At 42.3% G+C, this 16,718-nt stretch overlaps 1 protein-coding gene across 4 annotated transcripts in view; it reads left to right on the forward strand.

The window, feature by feature from the left end:
* Nucleotides 1-182: 182 nt before the first annotated feature.
* Nucleotides 183-16,718, forward strand: part of PIKFYVE (phosphoinositide kinase, FYVE-type zinc finger containing) — a 64,269-nt gene continuing 47,733 nt past the window's right edge. For 2 of the 4 annotated variants that reach the window (XM_050339517.1, XM_050339520.1), the window contains exons 1-6: nt 1,890-2,036; nt 2,979-3,160; nt 4,683-4,862; nt 10,658-10,776; nt 13,406-13,577; nt 14,311-14,518. In XM_050339517.1, coding sequence (XP_050195474.1) covers nt 2,989-3,160; nt 4,683-4,862; nt 10,658-10,776; nt 13,406-13,577; nt 14,311-14,518 — 851 coding nt within the window. In that variant the 5' untranslated portion in view covers nt 1,890-2,036; nt 2,979-2,988. Of the gene's footprint in view, nt 312-1,889; nt 2,037-2,978; nt 3,161-4,682; nt 4,863-9,740; nt 9,844-10,657; nt 10,777-13,405; nt 13,578-14,310; nt 14,519-16,718 lie in introns of those variants that run through there. The other 2 variants (XM_050339519.1, XM_050339521.1) reach the window with 2 other exon arrangements.

Raw genomic sequence — 16,718 nt, forward strand, 5'->3', positions numbered from 1 at the left:
TATTGTGACTTCCCGGGGGGCACGCGAACCCCCCGCGCTTCCAGCGGCTCCCGAGGCGGGGCGGGGGGCGGAGCGCGGGGCCGGGCCACGGGCGGGGCGCGCGGGGTGTCGATTGGCGATGCCTGTGCCGGCGCGGCGCGGTCGGCGGGCGGTTGGTCGGGGCTGGCGGCGCCGCCGGGGCCGGGCGGGGCCGGGCGGTGAGGGAAGAGCGGCGGTGCCGCCCCAGCCCGCGCCCCGCTCCGGCACTGACACCGGCACCGGCACAGGGACCGGCACCGCACCCACACCGGCACCGGACCCACGGGCAGCAGGTGAGCGCAGCCCGCCCAGGGCCGCGCGGTGCCGCCCGGGCCCGCAGCGGTGGTTCCCCTGCTGCGTGAGCCCTTTGCGGGCGCCCGGCCCGGCCCCGGTGGCTGCTGCCGTCGGCGCTCCGGGGATCGCTCCCTGCCCGTGCCGCGGCAGGTGACCCCGCGTGTGCCACCGCAGGGGGAGGGCAGGGCTGTGCCCCTCGCAGGGGGCAGCCCGGCGGAGTTGGGAGGGAAGCGCGTGTGCCGCGCAGTTCCGTGGGAATTGCGGGAGTTCGGCCGGGGCACCCGGGGTGTGTTATCCGGGTGCCCGGGAGTGGCGGCCGTGTCACAAGGAGGGGCCGGACCCTTCCGGCTCCGGGCGGTTGCGGTCAGTTTGGTGTGTCCCGGGATATCGCGGAGCTGCTGTGGATGGAGCAGCTGGACGCGTGTGGAGGCTCACAGCCGTGCTGCGCTCTGGGCTGTCCGGTGATGACCCGGTGATTGCCGAAGCTGCAGCCTCGGGCGGGGTTTAGATGCATTCCCCATAGCTGTTGGTGAGGTGATGCTCTCTGGTTTTTTGCCTGTTGACCAATATGTGCACCTTGCTTTCTGATTTCCCTTAATACACAAATAAGTGACTATTTCTTCTGTTTCTTGCAAGGGGGTGGGGTGGAGCGTTTTCCCTTTAGTGGAGAACTAAAGCACTTTAAGAAACGCTGGTGCACTCTACAGCTGATTTGTTGTGCAGCACAGAAAATCCAACTGTTTATGGACCTAGTACCGATTGCGGTGCTCTTCTTTTCAATGTACTTTAATTAGGCTAGTACTGCTGTCACAGAAGCAATTTCTATGTGGTTTTCCCCTTGAAACTAGAGTTTATTTTTCTGTAATCACATATATATATGTATATATATATTGCATGCAAGTTCAGAGACTTCCTTATTATTTTTGTCTTGCCGGGCTATAGTCAGTTGCTGAAATATGAACATAGTTTCCTATAAAACTTCTGTTTGGCTTCATAATGGCACTTTTAATGTGGTAGCGTGTTTGAGAGCAAAACCCTGTTGTGTGTTCAACATTTAAAAAGCCAGCTATTAGTTGCCTTTAAGATTGAAGAAACAATTTCAAATTTACCTGAAGATGTGCTCTTGAAGGAAAATTTTCCATCAGCTCTGGTGTTTAAGCACGTTCAAATCACCTGTTTGAATAATATTGCTGGAACGAACAACAAAACATACCCTGTCTTACAGGGGACGGGGATGCAGAGGCATTCCAGACTAAGCCTTACATGAAGAACCTGACCAAAGTTTCTCTTCAAACTTAGTGAATGATGCCTCTCCATTTTCTTTCCTAAGGATACGTGAAAAGCAGGAGAAACTCTGGGCTAAAGGTGCTTGCTGTAAAGAGCAACAAGCAGAAGTCCACTGAGACGTCACGTGCATAACTTGCAGATACCATTGTGCATTCTTTGTAGGAGTGGTCAAACCTTACCACATGAGCTGCATGCAGCTTGTTAGCACTTCCAGTGTCACTTGGTAACCACGTGGATTTTCTCTGGACTGCATAGATTCTTTTTTTTTTTTTTAGTGTGGCTTCTTAGAACTTGGAAGAAACTATTCTAGTCAGCAAAATATGCCTGTTGGTTCCAGGGAACAGTTGTGAAAACTGGAAATTGGTCTTTCATGAAGGAGTGCGTATCAGTTGCTAAGCGGGAGGTTGTCTCGTACAGCATTTTGGTCCTTGACAAAGGTAAAAGTCAGCCAATCAATCACAGATTCCATCAGCTCCTGTGTTCCTGTTCTGTCAAACATTTCACTCAGTCTTGCTTAAACAGATGAGGGTGGTTAGCACCTTAGCCTAGCAGGCTGAGTGAGGCGTTGTGAAAGAAATTGAGTGTCTGTTGAGGTTAAAGAGTATGGGCTGTGGGAAAGTATGGCTCTTGGCTGTGACAAAGCCTTGGTACACAGAAAATAGGCTTTACAAGTATGGCTTCCCCTAATACAGAAAATGGTTTGGATTTTCTGTTTGTTTTTCCTTTGATGGAACTCCCGAAAACAAGGAAGTTTGGAGGTGGTTGGAGATTTGACAACAAATAAACTACAGTCTGGGTTGCTTCCCCGGTAACTTGCACAACGGCCTGTATTGTAATGTGGAGGGGAAAGAAGCAGTTTACCCCTGAGCTTAATCTTTCAGTCCTGCTTTTGTTTGTAGTTCATTCTGTTTCTCATTCTGAAGTTAAGCTGGCCAAACAGCAAGTCTGTCTTGTGCTTGTTCAGGCATGCCTCTCTTCAGTTTTACTGTTACAAGGGCTGTAGAAGTCACAACATTAAGAGAAGAGCTGTCAGAGTAAAAACTTTGTTGTGATATGCGTGCAGAGTCTCCATTTGGAAACTTCAGATTCCCATAAAACCACAACTGGAGTGTGTCACCAGTGTAGAGGCTGTTTAGTGCTCTGGATGTTTAACTGGGTGCTCTGAATTGCTCTCTGCAGAGATGTTGATCTCTTGTCAGTGACTGGGCATGGGACATGAGCTCCTAACTCTGGCACTCTTGACCTGTGCTAATAGCAGATGTCTGTGGTTCATTGGGTGAATGTCTGCTCCCTAGGATCTAAAAAGAAATCTCTTCAGCTGACTAAAGAGGTTCTGTTCCACCACCCCTGTATAATGCATGTTACTGAACTCTTTCCAGGGCACGTGAAATGGCTGCAGATGACAAACGATCTCCGACACTGGACTCTACCGGTGATCTACCTCATTCTCCCAGCAGTCCGTCTCATCTCACTCACTTCAAGCCCCTGACTCCTGACCAGGATGAGCCTCCTTTTAAATCAGCCTACAGTTCTTTTGTAAATCTCTTCCGTTTCAGCAAAGGTGAGGGCTGGGGGATTTCGTGTGTGTGAGCTGTGTGTGCCCTTTGCTGCCACATAAACTTGTAAAAACGCCTCTAAATATAAGAGCATAGTGTCAGATGGCTGATGGTGAGTCAATTCTTTTTTGAAGGATGTTGGACTTGCTTTTGGGTGACACAGTAGAGCTTTGCTATGGAAGAAGATAGCTGGCATCTTACAGCTAGAAATTTGTGTCTGCCCATGAAAGTCAAAGACAAGCCAGTTAGCAGATAGCATTCTATAGATTCTTAGCTTGACATCAGAATTCGCTTTGCCTATGTGAAGTTTTTTTGGGCTGAAAGCAGGAGTAACCCTCTGCCAGCTCGTATGAACAAAATGTGTGCAACCTTCCAATGCAAGTTCTTGTCTCACTTGCTCCATCCCTCACCTTCCTGTGCATCTTCTACCTTCAGTTGGGTGACATCTGAGGTGCAATAAAGAAGTGTATTTACAGGAAGTCCACACTTAATTTGCATGGCTTAGGTGTTCCCCATTAAGAGATCTGAAATGTTGTGAAAGTTTTGTATATCAAAAGGTACTACTTAATTTTGGCCTTTGTGCTGTGTCATGAAATATGTTCTCAGTAGGCAAGCTCTAAAAGAATTTCATGACTTTCTTATTTGTTTCAAAGAAACATCCTGCAAAGAGTGGTGATTGAATGCCCCTTGATTTTGTAGAAAGTCTGCATACCTTACTGGAGATGGCAGACTGGTCAGCTGCTTTTGTTTAGTCTGTTCATTATCCAGCTCTGCTAAGCTGCAATGTTTGGGCTAGGGGAAAAGGGCCAAGACAGCTTTTTGCATAAGCAGACTGATCTGTTTAGACTCTTCTTATGCAGAATGAAAAATAACTCCCTACTATGGCTGCTAGTAGTTTGCATAGTAGAATAACACCTGTCATTGCTAATTTACTGAAAGGAACATAAGATGTGGTTAATATTTGCTTCACTTGTTCGTTTCTGACAAATGTAGCTGGAGTCAGCAAAGTCTTGTGTTGACAGAATGGGAAAACAACCTTAAAACAACACATGAAATGGGCATTTATTATAATATATATATTCTATTTATATATTATATATATTACTAGAATCAATGAGAACCTGTCTATACTTGATCTGCTGATGGAAATTAAAGGCTGTGGTAACTTTAGTGTGACCTCAGTACCGACTTCTAACATAACTGAAAAACTCTTTTCAGGGCAGAAGCTGATGATCAAGTGTAGCTATTCCATAAAGCAAGAATAATTAGTGTTTGCCAGTTTTGTTTTTTAGGCACTTTTCACATTAGGGATATTTCTGAAATAGCCTGACAGACAAGTTCTACATACCTTCCTGTTTCCATGATTTCTGTGGTACTTTTAAAATGGAAAATGTATTTGTTTTGTGATGCTTAATCATGATCCAGAAGAGCTATTTGTGAGAGTTTTTTTACCTTTAGTTTTGCATGCACTACTGGTTTTCTTTATCATGTCTGAACAGTTGGTTTCTTGCTTTTTGTCAACTCCAGATGACGGCAGGCTTTCATCCCCGGCAGAGAGAGCAGAGGCAGGACAGAGTGATCCACAAGCATTGAGTGGTGGCTGGTCCAGTCCTCAGCATCCCACCAGGGCTCAGTCTCTGCGATCACCGATTCCTTACAAAAAACAACTGACTGGTGAACTGCAAAGAAGATCTTCTGCGACTCTGGGTAATTTCAGCTCTTTGTGCTATAAGGCAGTGTTGTAGTAGCCAGGCTGGGATGCTTCAGGGTGAGGTGAAAGGAGGTGAGCAAAGGTTCATTGACTCTCTAGATTTATAACAGAATTTAATATCAGGGTATACTGCGTCTGTTGGTGAGGTTGCACTTTAACCTCAGAAACATGTTCCCTCCACCCTTGGTGTTCCAGCAAGTCAACCTGTTGTTGGGGCTCTGCTCTTTCAATTGGAAAACAATCTGGAACAGAAGAGGCTGCCAAAACACATCCAACATTTTAAAGTCACTGAACCTTGATCCTGAAAATTTCTACTTTGTCTTGAGAGATTATAGTTTCTTAACATGCACATGCTACCTCTAACTTTAGTGCTCAATCTGAACAGATTTGATGTTTGTATCCTCAAGGGAGTTATAAATGCAGGTTTTTGCTTGTGGCTGTTTTGAGGAGAATTGAATAGGAAGTTGTGTTTAAATTTTTTTTTTTTTAGTCCTGCCTAACCTTTGAACTATTGCCAGATGCCATATTGAATATTTTAGCTGGAATGGGAGTTGAATGTAATTTTAAAGGTGCAGCTGTGTAGTGGCTTTATGAGGATCAGGAAGAACTAGGAAGGAGATTTCAGGGGTCCCTTTTGAGATCTGCCTGGTTCCTGTCAGCTCTTTGTGATGGCCTTGAGGAAACTGCTAAGCTGGGTAGCAGTCCTGTGCCAGACAGTATTTCCAAGAGTATGGTGCCTAGTGCAAACAAGTCAGATCTTAAATGTTGTTAATGTGTATGGGATTTTTAGAAAGACGTCTAGTCTTGGTAACCAGGCAAAAGTCCAGTACAGACAGCTAACATTTTCATCTAAGTCATTTGCATGCTTAGTTGAACACATTTATCGTCTTCCTTTTTACCTTCTAGTACTGTTTGTTCTATTTAGTCGTGCCTGTCCCAGTAAACCAATTAAGATTTGGGCTTTTTTTAAAGGGCTTTCTGGAATGTGCCAAGTACAGCCACGTGCTCTTGGCTGATACGCCAATCTACTTTATTCTTAATTACCTCGTGTAAATCACTTGGAAGCTGCCTGGGGATTAGAGGTTAGAAACCTTCAGGTAAGGGATGTTGTTCGATATTCAGAAGGCAGAAATAATCTTGCTGTTTGATTTCCGCTGGGATTAGGCAACCAGGGAAATAAGACCTGGTTTAATGTTTGGAGGAGGAACTGTTGCTGTATTATTCCAAGTCCTTTTCAGGACCTTCATTCATGTCCCTGGGACTGGATTGCAAGTATGCTTAGAAAAATGTGATGATGAATCAACCTGGAAAGAAGTAAGGTTAGACCAAGCAGTAATGGCTGGATTTTTGAAGAGATTTCTGTGAAATTGTGTGCCAAGTGGCCTGACTCCCTGTTGAGTATTTTCCCCAAAATAACCTTGGTAAGAGACATGAACTCTGTGTAATGCAAGTAGAAGTATACTGGATTGGTGAGGAGGTTTTGGGGGAGTTTTTAGGCCATCTCACTTTATTTGAAGAGGGAAAGAATTCTTGCCTTGCCTCTCCAAAAATCAGGCTTTGTTTTCTTTTTTGAAGCAAACTTAAGATAATGTTTTACCTTCATTTGCCTTAAAAGGTGCTGAATAATCAGGTCTTTGAGGATTTCTGAACACTGAGCAGAGGAGAATTTTACTTCTGCTACTGCAGCTGATGCTGGGCTGCACAAATAATCTTAGAAATTATTCTTATATCTAGATAATGAAAAGTAGGAAAATAAGTGATGTGATTTACATAAGCACCTAGACTGGTAGGTTTGTTCACCCACTGAGTTCAGTGACAGTGAGATGTCTAATCTAGTTGAGTTTTCTTGTGGTCTTGTATCTGCAGGCCTGTACATGTCTCTCAAGGCTTTGCCATCACTCAGGTACTTCGTAACATCAGCAGGTGTAGGCAGAAAAATGTGTAAGTACTTCACAAAGGTCTCTAGCCTACTTGATCTTAAATAATATGTCAAGCAAACTGAAAGGAATAAATAAATGAAAGGGTACTGCTGGTGCCTCTAAATAGTGATGGAATGAAACTGCTCCTGAGAATGCTGACTCTCACCCCTCCTCTGTCCATTAGCTTGCCCTGTCTGTGCAGCAGATACTCTCATCGCTCAGGGGCCCTGCTGGCTCACAACTGCAAGTGCAGAACAACATGGAGGGATGGTGGCTTTTGTAGGAAACTGTCTAGCATCAAATATGTAGGGTTTCAATTGTGTGCTTCCCTTCAGGACTGCTTGCACAAAAACATTATAATAGCACCTTGCTGGCTTTTGTGAAAATAGGAGAAGCTGTGGGTGCCTTTCTTGTGTCAGAGATGCTCTGAGGGTTGTGTGGCTGAAGAACCAGTGCTGAGACTCTGCAGTGCCTTCTGTGGCCTCTCTCTTGCATCCCTGTGTACTGGAGTAGGGTGCTGCAGAGCAGATGTCACTTCTGCAGTGCCAGAGGGCTCAACTGGTTGTGTTGGACTGCGTGTGTGTGTGCTGTCAGATGAGGGCTTTCAGGGTGCTGGATTGAACCAAAATAGTCTCAGAATGAGACTGTTGTCACTGAGATAATGTCACAGTAGTAGGGAACTGTAAAGGAGCTTAGTAGGAGTAGGGTATGGCCAGTGATCAAATGGGAGGGAAGAACCCCTGAGGAAAGCGTGGTTACTGGGAATCATGTAGAGCATTAGTTATTGCCAGAGTATCTTTTTTAGTGAAAAAGAATTTGGAACATGAAAATGCATGTTGTAAAATGAAGTTAAGGACAGCTTCCATTCTTTTCATATCAGGACTTTGTATGGCAGTGACTTGAGGAAGATGTGATATTTGAGCTGTGGTAGTGAACTTGAATAGGAAATTATATGCTTTGGCAGCAAATAACTAGAAAGTAATTCATGTTGTATTTGTATTAGCAAAACTGTGGCATCCCTGGCAGGATATTTTTTTACTGTTGAAACTGCGAAGCTCCCTGTACCTCTTGGGTTAGTGTATGGTCGTGCAGTTAAGTTGCAACAAGGAGTTCTTGTGGTGGTTTTGCCTTGTCATTCACTGTAAAAATGAATGTTAAAATACTATATAGTCATGAAAGAAACTCTGTAGAAACATATTTCCATGATTCAGAAGATGCAGAGGTTTTACCAAGATGAGCAGCCATGAATACCTAGAGGAAAAATAAGGGCTACTGTTGAAATAGAACTCTTTTTTTTTTTTTTTTTAAATTGCTGTAGGAGTTAACTTTTAGCTTAAGAACAATAAATAGGTTAGAAATAAGTCAATTTGGAAATCTTTATGGAGTCCTTTTGGTATATTGAGGTTATGTTCAGTGAATATGTAAACGGGAAGGGAATGGATAGAAGAAACAGTCGCTGCATAAAGTGGTCTTCCTGAAAAGATGTGTTCCACGGTCATGTTGGTGTGTTATACTTGTTATACTTAAGGGCTGAGATGCAGCAATGACAAGTGAAAGTTTGTGGAGCTGATCTGATTGTCATAACAGATTAAATAACACTTAATTCAAGTTTACTTTTATTTTAAAACCTAATTTGTTGTGTGTGACTTGAATTGTGGGTGACGGAGTATGGGGGTTTTAGGGTTTTTTTTGGAGTGGTTTGGATTTTTGTGTGTGGGTTTGGTTTTTTATTTCTTTTAGTAGCACATACTGAGTTTGCTGTCTCAGAGGCAAAAACACCACTAGTTATATGTGTAAGTGTAGGCAACCATCTTGGACCACATCAAAAGAAGATATGAAATCTCTTCAGAAATGCAGTTGATGGCAGTTGAGACGATCATGCGGGCAAAGCAAGAAAAATGCTCTTTCAGCTTGTGTTTGTGGAAGGGAACATGGACTTTGCAGATTTAGTGGTGAAATGAGGAAATCCATTTGCAATGCTGAGAATGTATACATCTGTAAATCATGTGTGCACTAGCTGAGAAAGTGGCTGTGGTATTCCTAATAGTGGTGAGGAGTAAGAGTTACTCTAAGACGGATACATCTGCATTCTTTTGTAAGGGTGTTGTTTTAGACACAGCGTGTCCTATGTTGCAGGAATGATAACTTACATTCTTGCTATACAATATGTTTTTTCCCAGAAAGGGAGAAATCCCATGCTTGAGAAGGAAAAGAGCCAATTGAATTTTAATCTGAGAATCAGTCAGCTTCTCTAGTGTAAACAGGTTAGCCATGTGCTGCTACTGCTGATGGCATGTTTTTTTCTCATGCAGATGATAAATCCCTTTTGACGTTGTTTTATATAACAGAGAAAAGGGCATTTAACTAACTAGAACCAGTGTGGAGTTACCTGTGGCATTTCCTCAGGGCTGTGTGTGTTTGTATTTTGGGACTCATCTGCTTGACAAGATTTGTAGCTAGTTAGGCAGGAGATCTCATAATAATTCTTAAAATTGGAAGCAGCATTCCTGGAAAGGAGATACTCTTGAATTCAGAGGAAGATCCAGGAAGTAAATGCGACATAGATCTTGTGATAGAAGTAAGGAGGAACCAGAGGTTTCTATGGTATTATCAATATGAAAGACCCTTTAATCACTCTAAATACTCACCATGGTGTTGCCTGAAAGTCTCTTTGTTTGATTTTTTAAAAAATAAATTCCGGCTGTCTGACCACAGCAATGTGTTTAAGCATCCTAGAATTGCTTAAAACAAATCTCTTATTGTACATAGTAACTATACGTGGGCTGATTAGCTAAAAATATGTACTAAAATCCTGAAGAGGAGACATGGACTCCCACGGTTTTAGTCACATTGCAGTGAGGGTTTTGGTCTCCTGCACACAAAGCAGTAGCCGGGTTGTTACTGCACGGCAACAGTTAACAGCCTTGTGCCAGGGCTGTCAGCATTCCCGCTGACATCAGTGCTGTCGGAGGCAGTAAACAGAAAGCAGCCATGACTGTTCTTCCTGGGCTGGGGCAAGCTAAATAAAACACTAATCAGATGGAGAGCAACGAGGCTGGTAAGAAACTTTAAACTCTTCAGAAAGTTGTTGATATAGAAAAGGAACTCTGAAAATATTTACATACGTAAATGGAGAACTGTGTTTTCAGATCTTTCTGGAGGAAAGGATCCTATCTGTAACTCATACAGCAATGCTTCAAAGTAGTCAAGCATTTTATAGGAAAGAAATTAGTTGCATTACCTTTTTATTTTATTCTCAACAGCTTGGCTTTTTTTCTTAGGGAAAAAAACAAACCAAAACAAAGACAAAAACCTTAAATATGTGAACTTCTGGATGCATTTTCTTCAGAGCTACTGTTTTTAATAGACACTGAGCAATTGAATCCTGGCATTCACTGTAGTAATTTATAAATAAGTTTAGGTTAAGGCATTGACTTATATCACTCCTAGAATGAATGTGAATATTGTTGCAATTATTTTTTAAGTATTAATATCCTAGAGGGCATTTTTTAAATGAGACTTCAGTGCTTTGTAAAAGACTGCTGCAAGCTTCCTGTTGTAGGTTGAAAATCACTTCTTTAAAAGATGTTTTCGTTCTCAGAGAACTTGGGTGGCTTCTTGTAAACACAGAGGATGGTATTTAAAATGTTAGTCAAAGCAAACTATCTGGAATCAGAGGCTTCTTTTGGGGGAAAAGAGTGCAAAGGCAAGAAGTGATACACACTGTAACTTTAGAAAATGTAAGATATGTATTGTAATACATGTAATGTAACATATATGTGAACATTTTTCCCTCTAATGGGGTTTTGTGTTGTTATGTGGATGTTGGTGTACCATGAAAGAAATAAGTGCCACTCTCGCTTCCCTTTCAGACAATCGAAGGAAAGTAGAACCACCTCTTGGAGGTCATGATCCTCGAACAGCAGTTCAGTTAAGAAGTCTCAGCACTGTTTTAAAACGCCTCAAAGAAATCATGGAGGGGAAGAGCCAGGTAATTCTTTTGAACAATTTGTAGGCCAAACTATCTAGAAAATTATCTGCTTTCTGGGCTTCTCTGACCTTTGTTTTTAGATACATCATGGTGGTTTTGGTTTGTTTTTTTTGATGTTTGAAGGATGAGTGAATAAACTCAAAAAGCATTGTGTGAATGCAAGGGAAACAATTTCAGTTGATGCTGACTTTTGACTTTTCAAACATCTGTCATATTGTGGGGGTGAATCACTGTAGTTACTGGGCTCTTTGTGCATGGACCGGATGCTTTCACTTTAGACTCCTTCCAGCTTAGGTATTACCTAATCTAGTATTACCTGATGGTTTTCTCCCTAGAAGGCTAACCATGGGCAGGTGAAACTCACTGACTGTCACAAACAGTAATGAGAATTCTGGTAATTAATTAAATCTGCTACTTACTGTGGTAATGATTGGTCAGCAGTATTTGCTTGAAAGGCTTGTCCTGTTAATCAGTTTTGATTTAGCTGGAGAGGGGTCTGGTGGTTGCTACTGACTTGCTGATTTCACCCCCATCTGCTGAGTTGGACCGTACCTTTAAGAGGAGGACATAGTTGAGAAAAGAAGCCACAACTATTTTTAAGTGATGGTATAAATAGCTGTGTCTGTGGGCAAGACACGAACAGGCAAAAGTACATTTAATTAAACTGATTGAGGAAGAAAAAGGCTTTTAACCTGCTTTTACAGGTAGACTTTGAGTAAGCTCACTTAGCTTCCAGTGCTATTCTACTTGTAAGAATAAGTTTGCTTTGGTAGAAAGGGCAATATTTTTGAGGGTGAAACAGAAGCCTTTCATTGCAATAAGCAGGGCATTGAGTGTGACACCTGCTAATAATTCAGTATGAAGGCCCTAGAGATTTTCAGGCATCTTTGAATGTATTGGAGAAGTGCTGAAACAGGCAGGATGCAGCACTAAATGAATATGACCAGGTGTTTATCTGCAAGTGGTATGTTAGTTGTCAGCAGGTTGACTTCTGTACTAAAGGTAATGCATCACTGCCTTTGACTGCAGCCGTGTCTTGCTTGAGTCACTCTATGCAAAAGTTTCTTTCTATTGTGGACTTGGCCTGTCTCTACAGGAGACCACTGTACTGTTGTAGAGAGCTTTCTCAGATTCTCGAAGTTGCTGTTCTAATGAGCATCTACTGCTAATGGGGTCCAGACTCCTGTTCTGAACCCTTCCTTGTAGGCTGTCCTTGTCATGAGCAAGGCAGAGAGCTGGAAGGTGTCACCAGCAGGCAAAGTCATGTGCAAATGGGGCAGAGGCACTGCTGCTGGGAACAGTCACTCTTTCTGTGGTAGAGTCAGAGACTTGGCTTATCGTGCAGAGCTGCAGCAAAACCTGTTATTGGCATCCCCTGCAGCTTTGCAGCAAGTCCTTGGCAAAGCTCTTCACTGCAAGTTTCCCTGTTGATCTTAAAAATTTCTAGATTCTCCAAAACACTAGACCGCCTTGAGCAGTCTTCCACCTCTTTCTGTATGAGTTTTCTTCGATGAGGACAGCATGAAAGTGTTGTCTTGTTGATCATAACTGTTCTGGTCTCAGAATTGGTCTAGTAGCTATGTCAAACTTACTTGGGGAACATCCAAAAATAAACCCCAATTCAGGTACGGGTTTTTTTTGATTATGTGAAAATCAGAGCATGGATCACTTTTCTTCTGTGTGGTTACTCTCTTCTCTGGTTGTTTTGAGAAAATACTTGCAGCAGTTTCTCTTCCTAAGAAAAAACCTGGAGTATTCAGTCCCTCTGAAAAGGCTTATTGCCAGAACTGAACTCTTGCAAAGAGTGTTTCACATTCAGGGCTGTCATGTGACCATTAGCAGTTGTTTCCATCCATGGTAGTTGCAGCTGGTGTGCTCAGAATGATAATTGAGAGATTTGTCTTGCTCTATAGCTTCAACACCAAGTGGAAATTTTTTGAAATGAAAACAAGACAAAAATTCCTGTGACTGCACCAATATATGTTGTTGTCTGCTGAATGTGAATTCTACAGTTGTCTTCTCATAGGAGTTAACGTGGAGTTTTGAAATAACATCAATTTGGGACACAGGCTTTTACAGCTGTTTACTGAGATGTTGAAAAATTTTTTACATGTATCTATAATCCTTTCAAAATATTAGCTGTTGAAATTATCCCTCTGCACTGATAATTCCTGATAACTTGATTTACCTCTATGTAACAGCTTCAGGTAAGGTATGGTGGGGTTTTTACTTTTTCAATGATTTCTTTTTAATTTTTTAACTATGCTAGTTGAGGGTCTTTCACGTGCTAGGGACAAATGAGAGGGAAGAGCAATCAGTACTTGATATGTTTGTTTCTTTTTGACCTTTAGTGCTCATGATAGTTTTTATCTGCTTTGCTTCCATCTTGGATCAAGGAGGCCAAGTCTTACTAGATTTACTCTCTGAGTTCAGATCTCTCAACCTTCTGGCTCCCTATAAAAGCATATGAAAAATCCTTTCTGTGCATGTGTGTGCCTATATGCAAGAGTGTGTACACGCACACACATATATATGAATATATGACCACAGTCTACACAACAGTCATGAAACTAAACATGCTTCTTTTGTTTACAAAAAAAGGGCTTTTATCTACTGTCTTCTTCTGTAGGACAGTGACTTGAAGCAGTACTGGATGCCTGACAGCCAGTGCAAAGAATGTTATGACTGCAGTGAGAAATTTACCACCTTTCGGCGAAGGCACCACTGTCGACTTTGTGGGCAGATCTTCTGTAGTCGATGCTGCAATCAGGAAATCCCTGGGAAATTCATGGGCTACACAGGTAGGGTTTATCTACTGAGGAGCAGAACAGTCTCTCTGTTCTCAGTTCTGTTTGGGCTACTGCATTTTAGATCCTGGCATCTGCTGGAAAATGCTGTTCAGGTCTGTAGTGGGCTTAGAAATGAGGAAAAAGAACCACAGGACCTGATTCTACCAATTTCTTTGTGGACAATGGTGGATTATGCCAAGCCTGCTTATTTTTATCACACTACATCCATTGTGACAAAACAAATATGGCCACTATTTAACAAGGGTATGCACTACAAAAAGTGTGCTCAAGGAAAAGCTGCTCTTAGTAACAGTAGTTTTAAAATTTAATGAGCCACATATTCTAATTGAGTGTGAGGGAGACTCTTTTAGATACCAGTTACCAAATTCTAGACATGTTCTAATGGAGGTAGTGTTTTCCAGACATCAGCTGGTATGTCATGTCTGACTGGCTGTTGTGGTACCAGCATTTCAGTATGCACATATTCTCTCTCTCTCTCCCTGCCCCCACAACCTGTCTCTTTCTTACTGATCTTGTGTTACACGTCACTGGCCTTGGAAAAATTCCCTGAGTGCGTAATTGTCTGAGGTTTTGCCCTTTAAGGGAATATGAGAATTAAACTTGCAAAGAGGTTTTGAAACAGAAAATCCTTCTGTTTTCAGCACTATACACCTCTGATCCTGTAGGAGGAACAGAGTGCTGTTTGTTCCTATTCACTTACACTGTCTGGTTCCCCTTTCCACAGGGGATCTCCGAGCCTGCACTTACTGCCGTAAAATAGCCTTAAGCTATGCCCACTCCACAGACAGTAACTCCATTGGAGAAGACTTGAATGCTTTGTCCGATTCCGCGTGTTCTGTGTCAGTGCTGGATCCCGGTGAGCCGCGCACACCAGTTGGGAGCCGTAAAGCCAGCCGCAACATCTTTCTGGAGGAGGACCTAACCTGGCAAAGGTAAAGTGAATGGCTGTATGTTGAGCTCCAGAGTCTTAACTCTGTTTTCAGGCTGACAGCTACCCAGATAAAACCTGGTGGTTTCCACTTAGGAAATTTAGAAGTGTCTCTCCTGTAAAAAGAACCCAATCCTGTGCTTGCTTCCAGTATTCTTTTCAAGCTGAAATGTGGAAACTGTTGTAGTGGAGTTTTAAGTTATTTCCAGTTCTTCCTTCTACCTACTGAATCAGTGATTCTGTGCTAGTGACAGAGCAGACCTTTATCTTCAGAGTTAAAAAAGATGGAACCAGAATCATTCCTTCTAACCACCAATGTGTCGAGAGGCAGGTTGATGTAACATTGGTGCTTTACCTGTTCAGGTTTTGAATTGGGCAGGAGGATATAAGGAATGCTGTCTATGTAAATAAGAGAAAATGGTGGAAGTAACCACCTGTTTCAAATGAAGTGGGATCGAAAAGACAGCTATAAAGGTTCTCTAATCTCCTTTCAAAGTATATTTATTCCTATTGTTCTCAAATGAGGGGATCTTTATATTTGGAATGTGAGTAAAAGAACACTTACTTCTCTAGTGATATGCAAGTTTCTGAGGACCTTGATTTAATTTAATGTATGGGGAGGAAGAAATAATCGGATGTGGTATTTGTGCTCATTTCTCTAAAAACAGAAGAAAAGGAAGATGTGAAACTACTGAGGAGGTCTCGAGTCAGAACCTTTCTTTAACTGGGAGGTAGTGTTAGTGACATGTGCCTCTGAGCAGATCTCTTCTGATAGTATTAAAAGAAAAAAACTCAAACCCAACTGTCTTCAGAAAGTGCCCTGACTCTGGCTCTGCATATTGCTTTTCAGAGTACTGTGCTCCTCTGTGGAAGCACTTGAATAATCAGCTTTAGATCTACATACAGGAGAGTACTTCTGATTTAATGTTATGGTCATTTAAAGCAGTAATGTAACAACACTTGGGATAAATACTACCAAATATTGAATTGGGGAATAATTATGTGTTCTCTTCAGGTGTGCAAAATAAGTAAGGTACTGTTAATTTTGTCTTCTGATCTGTTATTAATATTTTTATTATGGCGATTCAGCAGCTTGTAGACATGAACATGTAAAAAAAGTATTTATATCTTTATTTTAGCACTCAGAAAATACTGCCTATTATTGAAAGGCTGATAACTTTCTATAATAGAGCACTTGGTCTTGTTGGGAGATGCTGAGTGAACATGGGCTGCTTTTGTGTGTGAGAGGAAAAGAGACTGAGATTACGTGGTTTATTGTTGCTTAGGAGGATTAACATTTTCTTCAGTGCTTGTTGCTCTTAAAATGTAAAACTTGGCAACAGGCTACAGGGCTTTTCTTAAATACTGTGTCTGGTAGTTCTTGACTGACCTTAAGTGGTTTAAACTCAAAATATTGAATTTAAATGGTATCACAGTTGAAAATGGTGACTCAAAACTTCATAATAGAGCAGTGGTTTCTTGTTCTAATACGGGGCTTCTGTGTGAGAAGTAGTTTGTTTCAGAAGAAAATCTAGGAGTTGAGTCTCTTTCCAAAATAATGAATCTGTGATAAGGCTCTTGCTTCTCCTACTTTCTCACTGCTTTGCAATATGACAAGCGTTTAGGTGGGGGGAGCCTGCATTTACTTGTCAGACGTTGCTCTACTCTTTGAGCAATTGGAACATAGAATTCCTGCTTTGACTAACTTGAAGGGCCGTGTCCTTTCAAAGTGAAGGAATGGTGTACTCTGCATAAGTACAACTGCTCAGGCAAAGTTGTATTGCTTACAGTTTCTCATGAAGAGCATTTATCACACCGGAGCACAGCCAGTATGGCTGTATCAGTTGGTGTGCAGTGGCTCATGGCTGATATGGTTTGCCAACAGGATGGATGGTGTACGAACATCTGCTGTCCTTCCTCTTGGCGTGGAAGTAAAAGGAGGGCAAAGGTGGTAGTGATCAGGTTAAACAATTGCAGAAGGTTGTCAGGCTATCTTGGTAAAGGCTGTCTATCGGTAGCCGTAGATAGCATTGCTTGGATTGCAAAGGTGATGTGCTGCGGAGGGGGGGCAATGTCTCTACCTCCAAAGCATGAATAGCAGCCTATAAGGAAGGAGATTTGTAAGAAAGGGATATAGGAGAAGCAAGTAAGAAGGCAGGATAATACAGGAAGTGGGAAGGGGCTATACTGTCTAAGACTTGAAT

Source organism: Myiozetetes cayanensis, unplaced genomic scaffold (assembly GCF_022539395.1).
Source record: "Myiozetetes cayanensis isolate MyiCay16 unplaced genomic scaffold, myiCay2020 scf9, whole genome shotgun sequence".
In the NCBI taxonomy this organism is placed as follows: Eukaryota; Metazoa; Chordata; class Aves; order Passeriformes; family Tyrannidae; genus Myiozetetes; species Myiozetetes cayanensis.